Below are 24,417 nucleotides of genomic sequence, written 5' to 3' on the forward strand. Positions count from 1 at the left end.
TTGATGCTATAGCGCTAGCTTACACATCCAAGGGCCTGCAATGCCCGATAGGTGTCAAAGCGCACTCCACAAGAGGCATGGCCTCGTCGTGGGCTTGGTCCAGTGGGATTGCCTTGCAAGATATCTGTATGGCGGCAGGCTGGGCCTCCCCGTCTACATTTATAAGGTTTTATAACCTTGAGGTTCCCGCTTTACAAGCTAGGTTGCTCTCGGTTTAATTTTTCAGTATTGCCCGCCCGATGCTATCGGCTCAGGATGCTGAAACTGCTAGAGCGTCGATCACTGATCGTCTGTATACTTCTGTGGGCAGTGCGTAAGTCCCCCATATTTATCAGTCCAGGCCGAGTGGCTGTGTGGAACACTTGATATAATATGCTCTTATCAGAGCTCTATATTACAGGAATGATGCTATTCTAGCCCCTCTTCCCGGATTCTCTGTGAGTCCCTTGTGATTAGGCACTGTATGAGCCCCGGGCACCTGCCCTTGGGACTTTAGTGTTATGTCTCAATCACGCACGGGGTTTTACACTGTGTTCCCCTAGCGTAAGATACTTACGCAAGTACGAGAGAACCTCTCGTAAGAGAACGGAAGGTTCTCTCTAGAAGAGGGAAAGAGTACTTGCGTATCTTGCCGTGCATGCGTCACGTTCTGATTCGCTACAGCAATGAAAAAACTGACCAAACCAGCCTCTCTGGGCCGTATTTATAGCCCTAGCCCCACCCGCTTTCGGCGGGACATGACGTAATGGGCGCGAAGCACCCTCATTGGTTCTGACGTCATGAGGGGCCTCTATCGATAGGCTGGTGCAGTTGCCGCAGAGCAGCCAATGGGCGCGCGAGCTGTCTCGCCCATGTCTGCATGCTGCTGCAATGCGTTTTACATTATTGCAAAATTAAGGATAATTTTTGGCTTCAATATCTCGAGGAAAAGAGGTTTTCACCTAGCGTAAGATACTTACGCAAGTACTCGTTCCCTCTTCAAGAGAGAACCGAGGTTACGTTAGTAACCGAGTACGTTTTGCAGAGACAGTTCAACAAATCTGACTCATGTGTCAAAATAGGGGGAATAGTGTTTATAGTATAGGGGAATGGGTGTGCTTTTTGATAAATGGCGTTATGGTTTTGAAATTTCAGTTCAAAAGCCTGGTTATAGTATTTAAGCAATCAAGAAAAACTGTAGTAAATGTTGAAATTAACATTATCTAAGTTTTCTTTCTTTTCCCCCTAATTTTTATCATACTTTTATTTGTTAATGGACAAATCCGAGTTCAACCAGCTGAACATTGTTTCTTTAAATGTGCGGGACTTAAGAGATGACATTAAAAGAAAAGCAATTTTTCTGTTTTGTAGACGTTATAATGCAGATTTTATTTTCTTGCAAGAGACTCATTCAGCTGCTTCTGATTCAAAATTTTGGAAAGCTCAATGGGGCGATATGGTTTATTTTAGTCATGGGTCAAACAATTCAGCTGGTGTTCTTATTTTAATTCATAAGTTAATAAAAAGGAGATATTGTTAATTCTGTGTCCTCCCCTGAAGGCAGATGGGCTATTCTAACTCTTAAATTAGATAATGCCATCTTTGTTATCTGTAATATGTATGGGTTTAACTCACACACTATGAATAATTAATTTTTCAGTGACATTTTTCTTATTTTATCTCAATTGCTGAAAACAACCCCAAATCATGAGCTTAGAATTATAAGGTTCTATCTCCGTTTAGGGTAGTTCTGAGATATTGAGCATCAATGTTTTTACATCCCAGCTGGCAATGGAGAGATGGAACCTTTTTATTTTATTAATAACTACTAACAATTTTTTTTTTTTTTACAAAAATAACACCACACAGGCATTAATAAACACCTAATGGATCAGATTATGTAAAAAACTCAATTTCAACCAAAAGTGGAGATAGAACCTTATAATTCTAAGCTCACGAAATGCTAAGTTAATAATCGTGGGAGATTTTAATGAAGTCCCTGGTGATTTAATGGATAGGTTTCCAAGGAAAGTAAGACCCCACTCTCAAAGCTCTAATATTACTGATTCCTTATGCAAAGATCTATCTTTAGTGGACTTTAGTGGATAGATAGAAAACACGTTGTTCAAAACATAGTCCTCGAAAGATATCTATGGACTGCTTTTCTGTTTGTAGACTTACCCGTGACACCTTACTGTACCATCAAAAAGTTCATTTGTGACATACATGACTGCACTTGATAAAAGGAAATAAAAAGAAAAGTAAAAAAAAAAACAAGAAAAAAACACATAATAGTTCTCAGGGAGAAGTACATTTTTAATCTCAAAACAAATTTCATATTTTTACGTCATTGTCTTTTGATGAATGAAAACATGTTCATAGTAGCTCAAAATTGATCAGAAATTACTACTCTGCTTTGCTCTTTGGAATTCTTTTGTGTTCTTCCTCCTTGTACCGCTATTTTTACAGTACTGTACCCTGCATCTCACAAACTTGCCCTTTGTCTCTGTGACACTGTAATTCTTGTTATTTGTTGATATGAACCTGCAACCAGTCAAAATCTATTGAGCAGTCAGTACTGTTAACAAATGGAAAGCACAATGTTCAGGGCCATACAATTTGTTCATTGTACAGTATACAGCCTACAATGCACTATACAATACAGTATACAATACTAAAAGGGACAAAAATCAAAGGAGTAAACATGTGATCAGTGTGCTTCTTGTCTTTGGGCATCATTTGAAACAGGTTAAATACATTTTGAGTGGTTGTGTTCAATCAATGACATGTCTTCTCTATTTGCATATGATTGTTGCCAGTTGTGTTTACCAGTATGGATGACATGTGCATTAGAGTGCAGCATGTGTTTTGAGGATGAGAATATGTTTAGAGTTTTGCTGAAAAGTCTAAGTGAGATCTGCAAATTGTGTTTTACCATGTGAAAAGGTTTAAGGTATTGACAAAAGACTGCACAATTAGCTAAATGAGTTCAGGCAACTGAGAACTTTGTTCAGCCAATGGGTTTAAGTGTTTTAGCAATTGAGAAAAACTGTAATACTTTAAAATCAATCCTAAATCTAACTGGGAGCCAGTGTAAAGACCTGAGGACTGGTGTGATATGTTCATATTTTCTGGTTCTGCTCAGAATCCTGGCGGCAGCGTTCTGTATGAGTTGCAACTGTCTTTTGGTCTTTTTGGGAAGGCCAGTGAGGAGTCCATTACAATAATCCACCCTGCTGGTGATGAAAGCATGCACAAGTCTTGTCTGGAAACAAAGCATCTAATTCTTGCAATATTTTTCAGATGATAGTATGCTAATTTATTTATTGCTTTGACATGACTACTGAAACTAAGGTCTGACTCTAGTGACACACCAAGATTCCTGACTTGATTTTTTGTTGTTGTTTGACCCCTAGAGTGAAGGTATGTGTTCACCTTGAGAACTTCATCTTTGTTTCCAAATGCAATGACTTCAGTTTTGTCTTTGTTTAACTGAAGAAAGTTTTGGCACATCCAACTGTTGACTTCATCAATGCATTGGCACAGGGAGTCAATGGGGCTGTAATCGTTAGGCGATAGGGCTAAGTAGATCTGTGTGTCGTCTGCATAGCTGTGATAAGCAATTTGGTTCTTTTTCATTATTTGGCTCATTGGGAGCATATACAGGTTGAACAAGAGTGGCGCAAGAATTGAGCCTTGAGGGACAGCTTTGAGCATTGAGCCTTTAACCTCTCCCTTCTAAGTATGACCTGAACAATTTTAGGACTAACCCAGAAAGCCCCACCCAGTTTTCCAGCCTGTCAAGAAGTATGTTGTGATCAACAGTGTCAAATGCAGCACTGAGGTCGAGTAGTACCAGCACTGATAATTTGCCTGTATCAGTATTTAAGCGAATATCGTTCATTATCTTTGTTTTAAGATGCTGTACGATTTCTGCCAAAATTTTGCCATCAATTTCTTTGAAATCAGACATAGTAACTACTTTCTCAGGTTGTGGCCTGGGGCTCGTTCTTCGTACGTTGCTTATTACATCCGAGATCAAATGACACATCCAAGATGATATCATCGTGCTAATCATGATCTGGCTAACTCGGTTCTTCGAACACACCTGTTGTTTATGATTAGTATCGCTGGATTGAGTTATCTGAGATAATTGCGCGTTCATGCGCTGGTTAAAAGGGGATATGTATCGATAGTAGAAACATTCATCAGCAACGCTGCTATTGGCTGCTCAGCGTGGCCAAAGAGCGGGCACAGTTTTTCTCCTCAGCAGAGCAAGAACTAATAGTCGAAGTTTATTCGGAATCTTAATGTTTAATTAAAACGCCAGGGAACACCTCAAAGTCTGCAAAAGCCAGGAGAGAGGGCTGGCAAAAAGTAGCAGACAATTTAAATCCGTTAGAAGTGGCCATGTTAGATGTTTTTATCACTTATTAGCCTATATTTTTGTATTTTAATAATTGCATAATTACTTTGTTCATTGTAATGTCAGAGTCACCACACTAGAACATGGAAACAAATAAAAGTGAAGTACACAAATATTCTACATAATGGTAATTTTTTGTTATTATAGTCTCTTCTATAAAAGGAACTGTTAAATAAATGGTTGTCTGTTTATAAAAGCAACCAAGAAAAAGGCTGGAAAAAAAGAAAAGATCTTAGTTGTATTCATTTCAACTGTTAAATCTTGAGTAATGATGAATTGCTTTGACTTGTGAAAGTGAAAACTGATAAACTTATGTTAATGTAAAAAATATTTTGCCATGAGTTATTGATCACATGTTTCCCGAGTGTAGTTCATTGTAATGACATTGTGTTTTCCTCTTTTGTGCACTTTTACATAATACACCAACACTTGTCTGTTCCCAAGAAAGTGGTAGCTGAAATATGTGCAGTAAGTGGACATTTTCTAACTTTCCAAAGGAAAGAAAGTATAAGACTTTGTAATGTCCATTTGTTTCCATTGTACTGGACAGTGAATAAACCCTCTCAGATAACTGTCATATGGAGGAACTAGCCTACCTGCAAGTGCATAAATAACTTTACTTAATTTATACTTGTATGCTTTATGGCTGCAATATAAGTTGCAGGATTCCACATCTACAGAAAGGCCTACAGAAGAGTCTGCACAGACAGAGGAGACATAGGCCTACAGGTGGGCAGTGTATAGCCAACTTTTCCTTTTTATTTGTTGCATGAGGCATGTGTCTATCTGATGTTGCAGGCACTTGACCACTGACTTTTCTTTACAAAGAACAATTGAAATAAAACTCAAGGAACTAAGTATATTTGTCTTTTATTAAACATTTAATGAAAAGGTTTTTTTTTTTTTTTTTTTTTTAATGTTGTGTAATATGGCACATGCAACAATGTCCCAGGCCCTGTCAGGTGTGCAAACCTCAGTCTTATCAGACACTGAAATCTTCCCTTTAGTTAGCCAAAGTTAATTTCATTGTGTGCCCTTGTCCTGGCTGGAGCTGCATTGTAACTGGTTTGGGTCAGGGAATGGGGTCATACAACACCTGTCTGCAGGCAGGAACATGTCATAATCACCTATGAAAAAATGCAGTTCTGTTAGGATCAGCATAAGTGTATGTAATACAGTGAGCTTGATATTTAATTGTGGAACTGTCCTTACCACTTTCAAATAATGTGCATAAATGTGAATCTCTGAAAATTCTTAAGTCATGCACAGATCCTGGCCATTTTGCTTTCACATTTGTGATATGGAAGATTTTAGTCAACTGCCTTTTTTAAATTTGATATAATATTATTAATCTGGAATATTAAGAATCACAATAGTAACTGGGCTGTACATTTACATTGTGAACCCCCTTTCTGTTCACATAATCCCCTTCATTGAGGCCTTGATGGCAGTCTATGGTAGCCTATAGTCTATGGTACCAATCACGTTAGTGAAGCCTGAGTGACACATACTGTAATCGGCATGGTCATGATGGCATGATCTTCATAAAAAATTATGATAGCCTAAAAAAAAAACTGCTTTAAAAAACACTGCTTTACAACATTGGGTCTTAAGTGGCTTGGAAATGCCACAAAAAAACCTAAAACTGTTTTTTAAACCTAAAAGTGCCAGGTAAACTCCGAATGACACGACAGACAGCACTTTCCATCAAGTTCTCCGCATCTCCAATAGTGTAAAAGAAAGAGCCACTCGCAAATAATCTTAGGGCAATGCAAACAGTTTGTGCTGCAGTTAAAGCCCGACTCCGACAAGTCGAAAATAAATGTGCGTTTCCAACAATTTTATAATGTGTTAAACGACAATCTCACGAGTCACGAAAAAATATATACATCTCGCTGGACTTCGAGATGTATGCAAGATGGATGCAACTTCCAGCTGCGCTGGACTTCCCCATGGACTTCCCGTATCAGCTCCGCTTATGAAGCCGCAGTCTAATCCTGTTTACATGAAATAAGCCTGCTCCCGAGCAGGTTCAAGTTTGCGCACCTGTTGCTATGACAGCAAGTCCAGGATGAGCGTCGAAGAACCAAACAATCCAAGATGATGCCAAATCGTCAACAATCAAATCCAGCTAACTGAGTTAGCGACGTACGAAGAACGGGCCCCTGATCTGTCTGACCCCAGCGCAACTCAAGGATGTGCTGATCACCTTTCTGATATTGTTGATTTTCTCAGAAAAGAAAGAAGCAAACTCACTGCACTTGCTGTCTGAGAGCATTTCACTGGGAATCTGGCTTGGGGGGTTTGTCAGTCTCTCTACAGTGGCAAAAAGAGTGCGTGTGTTTAAATTGCTGTTTATATTTGAGAAGAAAGTCTGTCTAGGTTTGCCTAGTTCCATATTGAAAGCATGGATGCTGTCTTTGTAGATGTTATAACGGACTACAAGTTATGTCTTCCACCACATGCGCTCTGCATTTCTGCACTGTCTTCGCATATTTTACACTGTTGTTGAGTTTCTCCAAGGTGCTTTTTGTCTGCCACTCTTCCTGACTTTCACAGGCGCAATATCAATTACACTTTGAGTTAAAAGAATCAAGGAGAAAATCAGCAAATATGCTTAGTGTTAAGGATATAGCCTTCATAAATTTTATGTCAGTGATAAAACTTCCAAAGAAATTAATAAAAGCTTTCTCGCCTTTATTTGGAAAAATAAACCTTGCAAGTAAAAAAGGACATTATATCAGGCAAAAGTGCTGATGGTGGCTTAGAGATGTTAGATTTTTAAAAATATTAACAATACTTTTAAACTTAATTGGTTAAGAAACTGTCAAAGATATGAAAATTCATTATGGTTCTTTATTCCTCAGTCCATTTTCAAAAAGCTTAGGCTTATCTTTTTGTAATAAAGGTATCCACTGGAGGCAAGTTGAGAGATGAGAACCCAAGTGCAGTTTATTATAACTTAAAACATGAAACAAAAACATGGCGTGGCATGAAAACAAAAACCAGGGAGATCCGGCAGTGCAGGAAGCCAGGGCGGAGCAGGCTGTGCTGGAGGCCAGGGTGGATCCGGCAGTGCAGGAAGCCGGGGGGGGGGGGGATCCGGCAGTGCAGGAAGCCAGGGCGGAGCAGGCTGTGCTGGAGGCCAGGGCGGACCTGACAGTTCAGGTGGCCAGGGCGGCACGGCCTCCATGGTCCTATAAAGGACCCTACTTGGCTCTGGCTCGGCAGACGTGACGTGACCTTCAAATGTGTGCACCGACCACACACACCATATGGCTGTGGCCATAATGGTTAGTGTAGCCATCACGGAGGACTCAAGATTAGTGGCAGCCATCTTTGCTGAGGGCTCAGGTTCAGGCGTGGCGGGGGCCATCTCTGCTGAGGGCTCAGGTTCAGGCGTGGCAGCGGCCATCTCTGCTGAGGGCTCAGGTTCAGGCGTGGCGGCGGCCATTTCTGCTGAGGGCTCAGGTTCAGGTGTGGCGGCGGCCATCTTGTCCGGAGACACTGGCTCGGCGGCAGCCATCTTGTCAGGAGACACTGACTCGGCGGCAGCCGTGGCGTGAACAGACTCGGCAGACATGACATGAAGAGATTCAGGCTTGGCAGGCATGACGCGAAGAGGCTCAGGCTTGGCAGGCATGACGCGAAGTGGCTCAGGCTTGGCAGGCATGACGCGAAGTGGCTCAGGCTTGGCAGGCATGACGCGAAGCGGCTCAGGCTTGGCAGGCATGACGTGAAGCGGCTCAGGCTTGGCGAGTACTGTAGGGTTGCAGGGCTCCTTGTCCGCCAAACCCACAGTAAAAGTTGAGCCACTTAATAAAAGGGCATTGTCAAGATACTGGGCCAGTGAAACATGAATTTTTCCCCCTTGCAATTGGGACCGCACCGGATCATTCAGCCCAAACCGAAAAATATCCTTGAGAGCCACATCATTAAATTTTACCAGGTGACTGAGTCCACAAAATTCCTCCACATACGTTTCAATGGGAAGATTCCCCTGGCGTAGGTTTAGGAGGGCAACAGCTGGGTTCATTGTTGTAGGTCAAGTATTCTGTAATAAAGGTATCCACTGGAGGCAAGTTGAGAGATGAGAAACCAAGTGCAGTTTATAATAACTTAAAACAAAACATGAAACAAAAACATGGCATGAAAACAAAAACCAGAGCATGAACTTGTACAACAGCAGACTACAGGAAACAATACTTGACAAAGACACATGGCAAACAAGAGGGCTTAAATACACACAAGACTAATGACTAGACAAGGGACACCTGTGAACAATGAACCAATGAACCAATGACAACATGACACATCAGACAAGGGAACACATGGCAGGATCACATGACAGACAAGGAAACATGACCGAACAAACCAAAAACGTAACACTTTTCTACTGAGATGTAAATATCTGCCTGGGAAATTACCAATTAAACTATCCAAATTTTACCAGCAAGTGTTACAGTTTTTCTTGATTGCTTAAACAATATAACCAGGCTTTTGAACTAAAATTTCAAAACTCATTTATCAGAAAGCACGCCCATTTTCCTAAACTATAAACACTATTCCCGTTTTGACATGAGTCAGATTTGCAATTTATAGGGTGGTTGTGTACACACACTGCCAACACAAATTTATGTTCAAACACCATGTAAAAGTGAATTTTGCAAAATAGGTGCCCTTTAAGGTTCTACATATAACCTTTTCTTCTAAGAATGTATTGCAGGCATATCACAAACTGTGCGCTTGTGACTCATCAGAAACACTTTCACTCAATCAAATCATCTTAAAGAGTCACACAGTAAACTACTGCCTGGTGAAATATTAAAAAACAGAGGTCATACTGGGCATGTGGACATAATATGGTTACATATTGTTCTTGGGCTAGTGTCTGGACTTCACTGACAAGATAATACTTAGTAAAATATGAAGAATAAGTAAGAATAAGAGTAAGTCAAGAATTAAATAAATTAATACTATCTGATTCCTTATGTAATTATGTTTTAGTAGTTTAATGGTGAAATGTGTGATTAGATGAAAGAGGAGGCAGGGAAAAGTGCACGTGAGGGGAACTTGATGCATCTTCATTTAATGTTTATACAGGGAAATTGTGTTTGCTGCAGAAGATCCTCGTTAAACATAGAGAGATTGAACAAATAAGAGTTGAAATGTGTGTGAGAGTTAGTGCAATGATTATGTTGGTTTAAGAAAGCCAACATACTGAAGTTCTATTTCAACTTATGTTGGCCTTAGAAAGCCAACATGCTGTTATATATTATTTAAAAGTTTTATTATGTTGGCTTGAGAAATAAATGCTATTTAAACGTATTATGTTGGCTCTCTGTCTGTCTGTCTGTTTTCCTGATAGACTGTATTGTCTTAAAAACCTTTAAACTTTACGCTTAAACTAGCAATAAACAACAAACCAAAGTCCCTGAATATGAGTCAAACATAATCTAGACAGCTTCTTATGCCACACCAAGATCAAGCTGATGTTACAAAAAGCAGCCTGTAGTCATTAACAACAAACCCCCCCCCCCCCCCCCCCCCCAAAAAAAAAACATAATCATACACAAATTAACTTGAATCCTGAAAAAGTATGTGACGAGAAATCTTGTCCCTATAACGTTGTCTCTTAGCACCTTATAGACTGTTAAGGTATAACTTAACTAAAGGTATACCATTTCTAGGCAAGTTCCCCGAACCATACCTTAGGAAATTGCTTAAGATATACCTTCTTACACGTGACGTTACCCGGCGCTGTCCGTGGCGATGGTGCTGAATTGGTTGATATCGATGGCTCGAGAATCAATTATTCTCTCTGCTTCACTGCATTATGTGAGAAAGCGGTGTTCTTTATAAAAGAAGCACTTCAGAAATAGTTGAAATTGCATTTATTAGGACTCATGAGATATTATAAAAAATAATCCAAACTATAATAGCCTAAAATAGCCTAGCCTAGCCTACATATTTTATTTTTATTTTTTGTATCATACACTGCTGCCACAATAACCATTTCAAATGTTTATGTGTTTTCTCCTCTTTCCCATTTTTGTTCACTGAGGTGGAGCTGCGATGAAATATTGTTCTTGTAAATACTTTCCAGCATTTCAGTAATAAAAGTGTACATCTTACGTACGGTGCTCGGCAGTGATCAAAATGATTTAAACGGTGAATTTTGAATCTCTTCTTGTAAACTCAGAGATGTGGATTCAGGCGGCAATTAAATTCCCACACGACCTGTTTGTCAAAAAACAGTAGGCCTAGTTAGGCTAATTTGGCCAGGGATTTTTACGCAGGTAGGGTGAGAAAAAACACTGACATTATGGATACGAACGGCAATAAAATCACCGACTTACCCCTGTAAATGTTTAAAATACCATTCAAGCCTATGAGAAACAATTAGCATCCGAATAGGACTTAACTGATGTCTATGCTTTCACTGGCCTTTGAAAGCGCTCCGCAGAGGGCGCCGTCTTTTAGATCAAATATTCGCTGTTTTGCTGCCATAGTTTGTGCAAACTCCCCACCACAATCATTCCCTTTAAATATACTATTAAGCCTTTAATGGTTTGCCAGCTGATGTACCTTTGGATAAAAAAAATATATATATAAAAAAAAAATCAGTGTAATGACAGTTTTATTCTTTGCATGAAAACACTTGAATTCGCCTAATTGAACACTGTCTGTGTGTATTAAAACTTTAGAATTATATTCGTATAGACCTGCAACAGTGATAAAGTAAAGCTAAGAGTGGTCCAGACCAACCTTCCGAACGTATGACTTACAGAAGGTATAGCCTATTTAACTAAGATCGTTTCGGGAAACACGTATTAACGATAAGGTATAGCTTAAGGTGTAACTTAAGAACGATGTAGCGTTAAGAAAGTTTCGGGAAACGCAGCCCTGTTTTGTAGCACATTTTTCATTTAAAAGAAATATAACCTTTTCACAATTTTTATTCTGATTTATTCTTTATTTAATATTTTACTTGCATCGAGAAAACAGCTAACAATATGTTCTCATCAAATATAAATGAATGTGAACACTGGGGGAAACTAATCACACATTATTAGCTCAAGGAAAGTTTTAAAGTGTTCATTTCATTAGTTTGTTAGGCCATTAAACAGTCCATGTTCTCTTCACTTTTAACAGTCCATGTTCTCTCAGCCTAACAACAGTTTATCCTGTGTGAGTGCAACAGTCCCTTTGACAAGTTAATTGCAATTAATTAAGGCAGTCAGTGAAAGTATGATGACAATTTGTGTCATTGCAGTCCTGCAATGCCATCTGAGACCAGTTTAAGTGAACGTTCATTCAGTTTCTTACTTGACTGGATAACAGATAAGTGGGGGCTGAGAGTAGTAAATTGACCCAATAATTCATATTTGGTGTCCATGTGTGTATGGGGTGTGGGTTAAAGTAATTTCTTGCATTTTGCACACATGTAGGAGTTCCAAAGTTTTCAGATATGAATCTCTATGGTGGCCGTCGTTGTCGAGATCCAGATGGTTCCTCTACAGGATTCCTCTGCACAGTTAAGTGTTGATCAGGTAAACGTTGCTCTTCAGCAGGTACGTTTTGTTCAGGTATGTTTTGTTGTTCTTTAACCCTTTCGCACGTACGATCACACCGGTGTGATCAGTCTAAGCTGGTCCCTGGAGCGTACGATCACACCGGTGTGATTAGAACGGTCAGTGCATGACGTGATCAACTGCTAAATTCAAATGTGCTTTCGCGCGTTGGCTGGCGCTGAGCTAGAGACAGGCGCGCTCAGAGCTGTCATATATCACAACTTTTCAGTGTTTTCAACCTCATAATGTTTATTTTAGGTTCCAGACATATAAGTACTAAAAAAACAATACATTACAGTTCGTAAAATACACACTGATGTCAAAGGAAGAGGCAATAATAATCCTTTCCATTATAATTAGTTTTATTCATATCAGATACACATTGTGTAAGTAACTTTAAAGTTTACTCTATTCTTCTCCCAGTTGACCTGCCACTTACTTGTATGTATTTCGGGAGAAGTGGATGAATTAACGTGTTGTAAATCCAACAGATCCGATTCTCTGAACTGCGCGTCTGCGGCACAAACTAAGATGGCGGCGCCCATCGCGAATACAGCTGAACTAACGCGATCGTTATAAATGTGTTTAAACAACAAAACACTTCCACTTGCATATATTTGACAACCGGAATATCAGATATTTCATGCCATATCTAACAAATTTGTGAATATTTTGAATAAAAAAGGAAAAATGACATAAAAGCAGATCATCATTCATTCAGCTCTGTTGTTGCTGCGGTGTGTCACGTGACAAGCAATGACGCGTCACCACGGAAACCATAAAGTGACACATTCTAAATAACGGTCGCCTTGAAAAACTCACGCTGGGTGGTCAGTCAGAATATTTTAAACTTACGTGTGAAAGGGTTAATGGGTGACTGTTGTTCAGGTAACTTTAGTGGGTAAGTCGGCATGTGCTAGTACATCTTGTTCCGATTCAGCTAGATGTGGCAACACCGTAGAGTTAAGCATTTGTTCGGACTGTTCTGATGATGTTTCACAGGTAGGTAACAGTTGTGGTGTGGTTTCCACTTCTATCTGGTTATGACTATTTTGTTGGGCCCTAAACTGGTAGGGCTTTACTTGGACATAGTAGCCTACTCATCGTCACTTTCACTGTCCTTCTCTAGCTCATGTTCCTCCCTTCTCTTGGAAGGTGAAGCTGTGTGGTTTTTTTTGGTGTTTTCGCTTCGGTGTAGTGTTTTGAGTCTGTGTAGTAACCAGAGGTAAGTGATCACAGGGGAGAATGATTTCGATGCAACACTCTTGCTCTGCCTTTGCCCTGTTCTGGCTTCACTTCATATATTGGAGTATCCTCAGCAGCCTGGCCTATGACAATATGGAGAAATTTCGAAGTTTCCCTGCTGAATAGTTGAATAGAATGACTGCTGCGCTTGACAGGGCGCATATAAGAACGAGAGAGAGAGAGAGAGTCCCGGCTGAGCGCGCACTCTCACCGCCTTCAAACAACACGAACGCTGTCTTGCTCTCTCTCCCTCGCAAATATTAATCAAAATCAGTTGACACAATAGTAAAAGGTCGGGGGACCGAAGTTTCACGTGGAGCATTCAGAGATTTTCTTTCTCTTGCCTTCTCTTCTCTGAAAAGCGTTCCGCACATTCAGCTGACATAAACCACATTATTAGCCTATAATAGCCTACATTACTGAAATCAAAAGTTGTATTTGTTAACATAGTTAATGCACTGTGAAGTAACATGAACAATGAACAGCTGCATTTTTATTAACTAAGATTAACAAAGATGAATAAATACAGTAACAAATGTATTGCTCATGGTTAGTTCATGTTAGTTATTAGCCTAATACATTAACTACATTTTAACTAATCAAACCATATCGTAAAGTGTTACAAACAATTCATTTACTCAGATCACCTCTTAAAATGAGAATGTAAGCAAGATTTAACCTTAATGAACTAGTATTTTCAGGTTATGTGACTATGTGTAGAAAAATTACCGTAAAAAAATAATTTAGCCTAGACTGGAGTGAGGTGAAAACAATACCGCAATAACAATCTAAATTTTCTCAATATGCAGTAGGCCTATAACATTACAATATTTCATGGATGCAAGCCAAGACAATCAGTCCATAGCCTACATGACAACACACACACGCACACACTTAACAATTTTTGATAATCCGATATGCTCAGTGATGTAGTGGTGCTTGGAGAAGTGGGTATACTCTTAATTTATGCCCCTAATATTTTTTTAAGTGCCCCAGCAAAGAATGAATGCTCTGTGTTATAAACAGTGACGTGTAAGACTAGTCTTGCATATTAGTTCACCCCAAAATGGGCCAGTAGTATTTGCACATTATCACTTAACTTTTGCTGCTTGACTTCACGGAGAAAGGATCATTAGGAAATAATATTATCCACAGAAGAGGTCCAGTTTTTGCAATTAATACTAGCCCACAGACTATAGGAAGAGACAACAAAATAATTATGCATTTTGAGTGAATATTCCTTAGTCCATCCATACATTCAAATTGGACAACTATACAAGGGATCATTGCATCACTTTCTTTACTGGGTGCAGGGCAGACGCAGGGTTTTATAAATACCGAGGTCCCAAAAATGATCTTGGTAGGGGGGTTCGAGAATTTTTAAATTTTCCTGATCTCGACATGTGCATTTTGAGGTGTTTTGAAGGCCAAAAAAAATGGAAAACAGTAGCTTTAAAAGCATGTCAGTGGGCAGTAGCATGAAGTATTTGATCAGATAACAGATTCTTAAACATGAGAATCAGTTTAAATGTCGCAATGAATTATCCACACTACAAAATGGAAATGCAGAATGTTTATGCTTATTGTTGACACAATCACATATTGGAAACGGGAATGGCCTTAAATAAGAAATTATTCAAGGATTATTTTGCATAATGTTACATTTCAAACAAACACCAATGCAATATCATATGCTATAGTATTCGTAAAGCAACACTGACATAGGAGGTTGCATTGGCTAAAGTTGTTTAGATGCACGTTGTTTTATAACAAGGAGAGGCAAAGTTGTGCATTACAATGCAGACATGACTTGCACATAATTGGCACCAATCTGGCGCACTTACAAGAGCTATCAACTGAATAAATGGAGACTGGCACGCAATCAGTGCACTTGCAAATGAGAGCCTGCAGTATGACCGACCGTGGTGTGACAATGTCAGCCAGCATTTTGTTCTCAGATTTAGTCGCAAACAGCGCAACCGGCTCGTGACAGAATGGAGACCGACTGAATGACACTTAGGCCTCGTTTACACTGCAGGTCTTGATGCCCCATTCTGATTTTTTGCCTATATACGATTTTTTTGACCGTCCGTTTACACGCTCTTTCAATTGTGACCCATATCCGATTCATGTGTTTACACTTGCCAAACTATCTGAAACATCGCGCATGTTTAAAGGGTTAAATGATCTTGCACAGATGGACAAATGCAAAATATGATTGATGCTAGCTCTGCAATATATGCGAAGTTCTCAAATGTTTTTTGAGTATTTCATTTGTGAAGGTATTAGCATGTACTCACTATACCCCTAATTACAAGAAGAAAACAACTGCTCTTAAACTGGGAATGTGACAGGCTGTGGAATGGGGTTTGGCCGAGGAACATTTTTCAGTCAAAAGATTTTTTTTTTTTTGCTTTAACTCCTATCGGCTGATAACGATCAGTGCCAGATCAATCGCACCCTTACTTTCAGAATTCTTGCCCTTTTGGCCTGCCTTTCTTTTTCAGCTGTCATGAGCAGCTGAAATAAATGTCTTATGATTGTGTTGCTGTGCTATTCTAAACAATTTGCTAAATTATGACCTCAAATTTTTGCACATAATAGATTCTTTGCACACACAATCTTAGGCATAAAAGATTATCTATTTTTATTTTATTTATGATGTTATAGCGCTATTCAAATGTCATTTAGTTCAACTATTCAGCTTAACAGTATGTGTAACCCTAATCAAAATATGTATATTTTGCATTAAAGACTAAATCGAGTCTATCAAATAAAAATGAAATAAAAAGAGGTTAGGTGAAGTGTCCTGTTAATTTAAACAGCAGTAATGTTGCAGCCTGTGCATATCTCAGGACTGGTGGGAGCATATTGTGGCGGGCTTTAACGAGGAGCAGTGGGTCCGAAATTTTAGGATGAGCAAGCCAACCTTTGATATGTTGTGTCAACGTTTGTCCACATTCCTGGGCCATCCGTCCCTTTGCAGAAGCGCCTCGGGGTTTCTCTTAGCCTGGTATAGCCTCGAAGGTGCGCGCGGCAAAAATGACGTCATCACGGTGTGGGCGGTCGCGCGCGTTGGGTGCGCAAGGGCCCATTTCGCCTGGCGGTGTGCACGGCAGATTTTGTAACAACGTGCGCGGCGCCGCATCCGAAGATGAACGACTTCGAGCCGAATCTGGCCGAGCTCGAACTTCTCACCATTTAAAAAATGAGCATTCAATAGCATAAAAAGTATTTTTAATGAACAAAGGTCCATGTTTAATAAAAATGTTCACCAAACTTAATGAAATGTTTAGTGAAATTAGAAAATATGTTAGAGATTGTTAATTTAGTTATATTGTATACACATTCTCATATCCATATATTTCGTTTTATTGTCACGAGTAATAATCTCAGGGTTTACTGGGTTTTACACAATTCTTTTTGTAGTGTGGTATTGGTGGTGGTGTACTAAAATAAACATTGTCACGTGTGTAGCTTTCTTCTTCTCACCGCTGATTCCTGATGGTTTAGAGGACAATTACTTGAGTCGCCCCCTATCGTTTCAAAGAATAGTACAACGGCGAGCGCGTCAAGTATAAACGCCTCGTCCGTTTGGGGAGGTGCGCGCGTAGTCTGCGGAGACTCGCGCTGCGGAGCCAGGCGAAAGTATAAACAAGGCTTTAGCCTAATGCCTCAGAAAACCGATCTGCCTGTTTACATGACAGTCGCATTGGCACATATCCGATTTATATCTGATTTATTTCCACATGAATGAGGACTACCGATCTCAAAATATCCGAATGCATGCGTTTTTTTCCTGTTTACACTGTCATAACAAATGCTTACTTGTCTGTGTTCTCTTACGAGAGGTACTCTCGTACTGCGTAAGTCTTACGCTAGGGGAAAATCTCTTTTCCGCGAGATACTGAAGCCAAAAATTATCCTTAATTTTGAAATAATGTAAAACGCGTTGCGGCAGCATGCAGACACAGGCGAGACGGCTTGTGCGCCTATTGGCTGCCCTGCGGCAACTGCAGCAGCCTATCGATAAGGCCCACTCGTGACGTCAGCTCCAATGGGGGCGCTTCGCGCCCAATATGTCACGTCCCGCCAGAATGGGCGTGGTCTAGGGCTATAAACATAGCTTCGAGAGGCTAGCTCACTGATTTTTCATCTCTTCAGCGAAGCTCTCGCATCGCTGGATCCGGAGAGAAGCCGCGCCGTCTGAAGAAGCCCTTCAGCGGGACAAGTCGACACTCTGAAGCCGCTGGCCGCGCCGCCTTCAGTCGCCTTCCTGCTGCGCTATCCGGCGTTATATCCTTTCTCTGCTACTGTGTTTTGTGTATGTGTGTGTGCTCGCCGCCGCGACACACACTCTCATTGCACTAAAAGAGCCGGGCGTCTTTTTCAAGACGCCCCTTTCCTGAGGATCACGCAGCTCTCGCGCTCGCGCTCGCGCTCGCTGACGGCGACCGCCCTCACTGCGAGCCAGTTACTGCCTATGGTGACTCTGAGGACTCACCTGGCATCCTTCTCCGAGACTGCTCCCCCGCCCCCCCCCCCAACCCGCAAAGCTCGCCGGTTCGCCCGCTTGCCTTGCCTGCTTGGGGGATGATACCTGCTCTCCCTCTGTTCGAGCCACGCAAACCGCGCCGTTCACAGGGGATGTCAGGAGCGGACGGTCACGGGGCTAGCTTTCTCTCTCCCTCTGTTCGAGCCGCGCAAACTGCGCCGTTCACAAGGGAGGCTGGAAGCGGACGATCGGGGTTAGTTTTTCTTTACGTTACAAGAAAGCTACCCTGCCCTTGCGCCCCATTCACGCGTCACTCACCGGCGAAAAGAGAACTCAGTTCCCTGATTAGGCGACTGGAAATATCAATATTGCAGCAAACGAGCCTGTTGTAACACGCACGCTTGCAAGCAAACGCCGAAGAAAACATGTTGACGCTCTCTTATATGCTCACGCATCTATACACCTTTGTGTTCCCCCCTGTGGCTCAGTGGCGGAATCTTAGGTTTTTCGCACGAGAGACCGGGGTTCGAATCCCGGTCTAACGGCAGATATATTATGCCGCCAATGCTTCGCTCTGTCAGTTCCCTGAAAGGCGACTGCAGATGTGCATTTTGCAGCCAACGAGCGCGCTGTACAACCCGCTCGCCTGCACCCAAACACCGTTTCTATGGTTCCCGTGCGTCACTGGCGAAAGGAGAAAAGGGTGTTTTTAGCCCCGCTGCGGCCGGGCCGACCTCCACTCCTGACACATTTCTCATTCCCCTCTTAAGTTCAGGTGACTGGAAATGTCAATATTGCAGTGAGCGAGCCTGTTGTTTTGCACGCACGCCTGCAAACAAACGCCAGCATGTTGACGCTCTTTGATAATACTCGCGCTACTGAATGTCTATGTGTCTTCCTCTGTGGTCCAGTGGTAGATCATCAGGTTTTCGCGCGAGAGACCCGCGATCGAATACCGGGTCTACCGGCAAAACACATTTTTGCCGTCAATTCTCGCTCTGGCAGTTCCCTGAAAAGGCGACTGCAGATGTGTATTTTGCAGCCAACGAGCGCGTGGTACAACCCGCTCGCCTGCACCCAAACTCTGTTTCTATGGTTTCCGCCTCTGAAGTTCAGACGACTGGAAATGTCAATATTTCAGTGAACAAGCCTGCTGTAATACACGCACGCCTGCAAACAAACGCCAGCATGTTGACGCTCTCTGTTTCTATGGCAACTTCTCGCTCGTTCAGTTCCAGTAAATGCGACTGTTCCAGTGTATTCTGCAGTAAACAAGTCGGCGAAGCAGCCCGCTTGCCTGCACACAAACGCCGCTTTTACGGCTACCCAGATAAATCCCATAAGAGTGTATTTTCTGGTGTCCCGGCCACGGCCGATGGTGTTACGAATGTAGACGAAATGCCCACTGCCCAGTGCTCATTCCTACACACAAACACAGCCCGTCACACAGGGCTCGCGCACATGAAATCGACCCAGGTCGATTGCGCATTAAACGTGGTAAATGTGCCCACTGCCCAGTGCCCACAAACACTTCGTTCCGCATATCTCAAGGTTTCTGTAAAAACAAAACCAACGTGCATTCGCTCTGCTCAGGCGGACAATGCTCTCAGTGTTGTAAATGTGCCCGCTATCCCGCGCCCACATTCACACATAGACATGACAGGTCCTACGGGACTCGCCCAGCCCTCCCCTCTCGGTTGACCACCGCAAAGGAGTCGAGCGCGGGCAATCTGCCCGCTGTTATCAGCGCGCCCCCTGCCTCGAAGCGCGACGCTTATGTTACAGCACACCGAAGCCCCTCTGTCGCTGAGCGACCAGAGCGCGCTCCGCATTCAGCCCCTAGCCATTCGTGCAGATGCATGGGCAAGGCTACCCGGGGGTTTTGAAGTGGGTGCTAGACATTATAGAAAGAGGCTATTCGCTACAGTTTCGCCGACGCCCTCGCCGCTATGTGACGCGCGTCGAAGCTACGGTAAAAAAAAGTAGCACCACCTACTTCGAGCCGAAATTTTGAAACTGTTGAGCAAAGGGGCCATAGAGCCTTTATCTCAAGCTCAGAGTGAAGGAGGGCTATACAGCAGATACTTCCTGGTACTGAAAAAAGACGGGGGTCTCAGACCCATACTAGATCTAAGGCAACTGAACAGAGTGCTTGCGAAGCAACAGTTCAGAATGCTCACGACCAGAAAAACCCTCACGCAGATTCGCCAAGGAGATTGGTTTGTGTCAATAGATCTGAAAGACGCATATTTTCAAATACAAATAGCGTCACGTCACAGGCGACGTTTGAGATTCGCCTTCGAGGGCCAGGCATATCAGTGCTCAGTCCTACCGTTCGGCTTGTCTCTAGCCGCTCGCACCCCTCAGACTACAGGGCATGCGAGTATTGAACTACTTGGACGATTGGCTGATTCTAGCTCAATCTCACTCGGTGCTCATAGAGCACAGGACCATTTTGCTCGATCACCTCGAGAATCTGGGTCAATTGGGCGAAGAGTTCTCTGTCTCCCAGACAGATAATATCTTTTCTGGGCACAGAACTGGACTCGCTGTCTATGATAGCGCGACTGTCACCAGAGCGCGTACTAGACATTCAGCGCGCAGCGAGCTCTTCCGCTGCGGCGCATCTGTCCCGCTCAAGAAATTTCAGAGGATGCTAGGTCTCATGGCCTCAGCATCATCAGTACTTCAGCTGGGCTTGCTTCGCATGCGCCCGCTACAGTTCTGGCTGAAAGCGCGAGTACCGCGCCGAGCGTGGGCTTCCGGTCTGCTTCGTCTCAAGGTCAATCAGAAATGCATCGCAGCTCTGAAACCTTGGAAAGCAAACGACTTGTACCAATCAGGTGTTAGCCTGGGGACTTCCTCGAGTGTGAAGGTAGTGTCTACGGACGCCTCCACCTTGGGATGGGGAGCACTGCTCAAGGGCAGACCGTTCTTCGGCCAATGGTCAGAACGGGAGAAGCTTCTACACATAAACTGCCTCGAAATGTTGGCAGTAGACAACGCACTGACGCGTTTTTGTCCCTAAATACGAGGACACCACGTCCTGGTCCGCTCGGACAACATGTCAGTGGTGTCCTACATAAATCGCCAGGGCGGCCTCAGGTCCCGAAACCTGCACAGGCTGACAGAACGCCTCCTGGTGTGGGCTCAGCGCAACCTGCTCTCGCCGAGAGCAGCGCATGTGCCAGGGCTCCTAAACGTAGGACCGGACAGACTGTCCAGGAACAATGTTCCGACAGGCGAGTGGCCTCTACACCCACAGACAGTCCAGCTGCTGTGGAAGAAATTCGGCAGAGCGGAAGTAGACCTGTTCGCGTCTCAAGAAAACGCTCACTGTCTGGAATTTTTCTCCAAGAGCAGGGACGCGCTGGCTCACGTATGGCCCCGCCGCCCGCTCTATGCCTTTCCTCCCGTCTCTCTCCTGCCTCAGGTGATAGAACGGATCAGAGAAGGATGCTCAGTGCTACTCGTAGCGCCGTTCTGGAAAAACCAACCCTGGTTCCCAGTTCTGATGCAGCTAGCAAGCACTGCCCCATGGCCAGTGCCAGTGAGGAGGGACCTCCTCTCTCAGGCCAAGGGCTCGTTTTGGCATCCGCGCCCAGAGCTGTGGTCCCTTCATGTTTGGGCCATCAACGGGTACCCGCTGACCTCCCCAAGCGGAGTGTTAAACACGATCACGCAGGCTAGAGCTCCGTCTATGCGACGTCTCTATTCCTCGAAATGGTCAGTGTTCTCCAGCTGGTGCACAGCTCGTGGCGTGTCGCCCCTAGACTGTGGGGTGACGGAGGTTCTCTCCTTCCTACAAGAGCTGTTGGACAAGGGCAGGACCCCTTCCACGCTCAAAGTGTATGTGGCGGCCATAGCAGCGTTCTCAAAAACAACGCTGGGTCAGTCAGTAGGAAGGAACGATTTAGTCATCGTCTTCCTTAGAGGAGCTAAGAGACTGAATCCTCCCAGACCTCCCTCAGTCCCTGTATGGAACCTTTCTACAGTGCTGGAAGCCATGAAAGGTGACCCATTCGAGCCTTTACAGACGATTGATCTTAAACACCTGTCTTTCAAGACAGTGTTTCTTCTGGCTCTCGCTTCAGTGAAGCGCACAGGGGACTTACACGCGCTCTCAGTAAGCGCGACGTGTATGGAGTTTGGGCCTAATGACTCAAGAGTTATACTCAAACCTAAGCACGGTTATGTTCCAAAATCCCTCAACACACCGTTTAGGGCGCAGGTCATTCCCTGTCAGCCCTACCGGTCTCTGACGAGGAAGGAGACGCAAGCTTCCTTTGCCCAGTCAGGGCATTAAGAGCTTATGTGTCTCGCACGTCTGTTTTCAGACAGACAGAGCAGCTCTTTGTTTTCACTCTACGGACGTTCTAAGGGACTTGCCGTGTCGAAACAGAGCCTATCCAGTTGGATAGTTGATGCTATAGCGCTGGCTTATACCTCTAAGGGCTTACAGTGCCCATTTGGAGTCAGAGCACACTCCACGAGAGGCGTGGCCTCGTCGTGGGCTTGGTCTAGTGGGATTGCCTTGCAAGATATCTGTATGGCGGCAGGCTGGGCCTCCCCGTCTACATTTATAAGGTTTTATAACCTAGAGGTTCCCGCCTTGCAGGCTAAGCTGCTTTCGGTCTAAAATCGGTACTGTCTGCCCTGATGTGTTCGGGCCAGAATACTGAAACTGCTTGAGCAAATGCTCGCTGTTTGATCGCGCAGCTCTATGGGCAGTGTGTAAGACCCACTATATTCGTCAGTCCAGGCCGGGGGTCGCCCTGACTGTACGACACATCATCAGTATAACTGCTCCTTATAAGATGTTATATTATTACAGGAATGATGCTATTCTAGCCACTCTTTCCTGGGCTCTCTGTGAGTCCCTTATGATCATGTACTATATGAGCCCGGGCACTTGCCCTTGGGACTTTGGTGCTGGATCTTAGCATGCACGGCGTTTTACACTGTTTCCCCTAGCGTAAGACTTACGCAGTACGAGAGTACCTCTCGTAAGAGAACGTACTCGGTTACTAACGTATACTAACATGCTCATATATTCTGCCATTTAAACAGCATAGAAACCATAAAATAATTAGACCACCATTTACTTGCATCGAGCAACTCTTTTGGTATTTGTATAATTAGTATTAATATAATTGTTACATTTAATTTATTGCCTCTGTTTAATATGTGAATTACATTATCAGAAAACTGAACATTTAGCGTTGTCAGGCTTTTATTTGATAAGACAACGGCGCTGCACACTCAGTATGTGGCTGCTATAAATTTTACCTGCCACAAGATGGCGCTGTTTTCGACACTCATGATGCTTCGAATCTTTTCCCGGAACAATCAAGGGAAAGCCTCACTGCTTCGTGAGGCTTCATTTGCCCATCCCTAACAGGAACAGGCAAGAAACAGACATCAGAAGTGGTGTGATATACAACAAGGACTCCATAACAAACACTAAACAGGCAGGGATTATATACACACAGAAACTAACAATCATGATGGGGAACAGCTGGGTGCAATGAACAGTGATGAGTGCAGACAAGGATTGTGGGGAATGCAGTTCCTAATGTGAATGACACCGTGGGGAAGAGGACCTCTAGTGGACACCCGGGGAAACACAAACCAGACACTGTGACATACTTGTACATTAAAGTACTGTATATAATACTTAAAATATTGTAGTGTCCAATGTTTTCAGAGAATATTTGTTTATTCCTGATGATTATTCTGCATGTTAGGTTCTGATTAGGTTGAGCTGTTAAAGAGAATACTAACAAACGTGTGTGATATATTCAGCCATCAAGAAAGTTTCACTTCAGGTAATCAAGGTTGGCAACCATGGCCATCACACTACTCATTGTTAGCATGATATACATTTACACCATCAAAATTAATGATCACTTAAATAAGAGGAATTTAAACAATATGAAAATTACAATCGTGGCCTGCTGTCAGATGATACAGACCTCAAAGGGCACTTCATTACATATGTCTCACAAAGAATGTTCTTGTTGCCATTTTTTTTATTGATAATTGTATTTACTTATTTAATTTAATTAATACTATCTTCTAACATTTAAAATTGTAAATATATTTTAACAATCATCAACCGTTTCAATTGTGACTTATACAACCAGTTAAATGAATTTAATTGAAAATATGAATTCAAATAAATGTTCATTCTTTATTGTCACTAAAGCATATACACAAGTATCAGAGTGAAAGTCTTGGACGCAATTATGTTGTGACAGGAAAGACCAGAATCAACAAAACATTAACTGCATAATATACATGTAATGCACAGTATTCTCATGATATACATTACTATACAAAATGCACAATTACAAATACAGAATACATTTTAAAAATTCATATACATTTTAAATGTTGCAATGATTCTTTGAACAGTTCCTGTTGCAGTACAAGTAACAAAGCAGTGACTGGACACAAGCAGTACAAGGATAGTCCACCCAAAACATGAGGATTCTCTCATCATTTACTCACCTTCATGCCATCCCAGATGTATATGACTTTCTTCTTCACATAAATATAGACAAAGATTTTTAAGGAAATAATCCATCTCTGTGAGTCCATAATACAAGTGGATTGTAACCCATGTACGAAAGACAGTTAGTCGGAAGTGATTTTTAATAGTTAAAACAGTTTACATTATTAGTATTTATTTTATC

General features: G+C 42.6%; 2 protein-coding genes across 2 annotated transcripts in view; both read left to right on the forward strand.

Moving 5' to 3' along the window:
• Nucleotides 1–22,689, forward strand: part of LOC309477430 (uncharacterized protein) — a 57,720-nt gene extending 35,031 nt beyond the window's left edge. The window contains exon 2 of the mRNA XM_082140695.1: nucleotides 20,070–22,689. Within this exon, the coding sequence (XP_081996821.1) occupies nucleotides 20,784–22,025 (1,242 nt within the window). The 5' untranslated portion in view covers nucleotides 20,070–20,783 and the 3' untranslated portion in view covers nucleotides 22,026–22,689. The remainder of the gene's footprint in view (nucleotides 1–20,069) is intronic.
• LOC309477421 (multidrug and toxin extrusion protein 1-like) overlaps nucleotides 1–24,417 on the forward strand; it is a 244,440-nt gene that overhangs the window by 192,365 nt on the left and 27,658 nt on the right. The window lies entirely within an intron of this gene.

The sequence above is a fragment of the Leuciscus leuciscus genome (genome assembly GCF_965113295.1).
Source record: "Leuciscus leuciscus genome assembly, chromosome: 16".
NCBI classification, from domain to species: domain Eukaryota; kingdom Metazoa; phylum Chordata; class Actinopteri; order Cypriniformes; family Leuciscidae; genus Leuciscus; species Leuciscus leuciscus.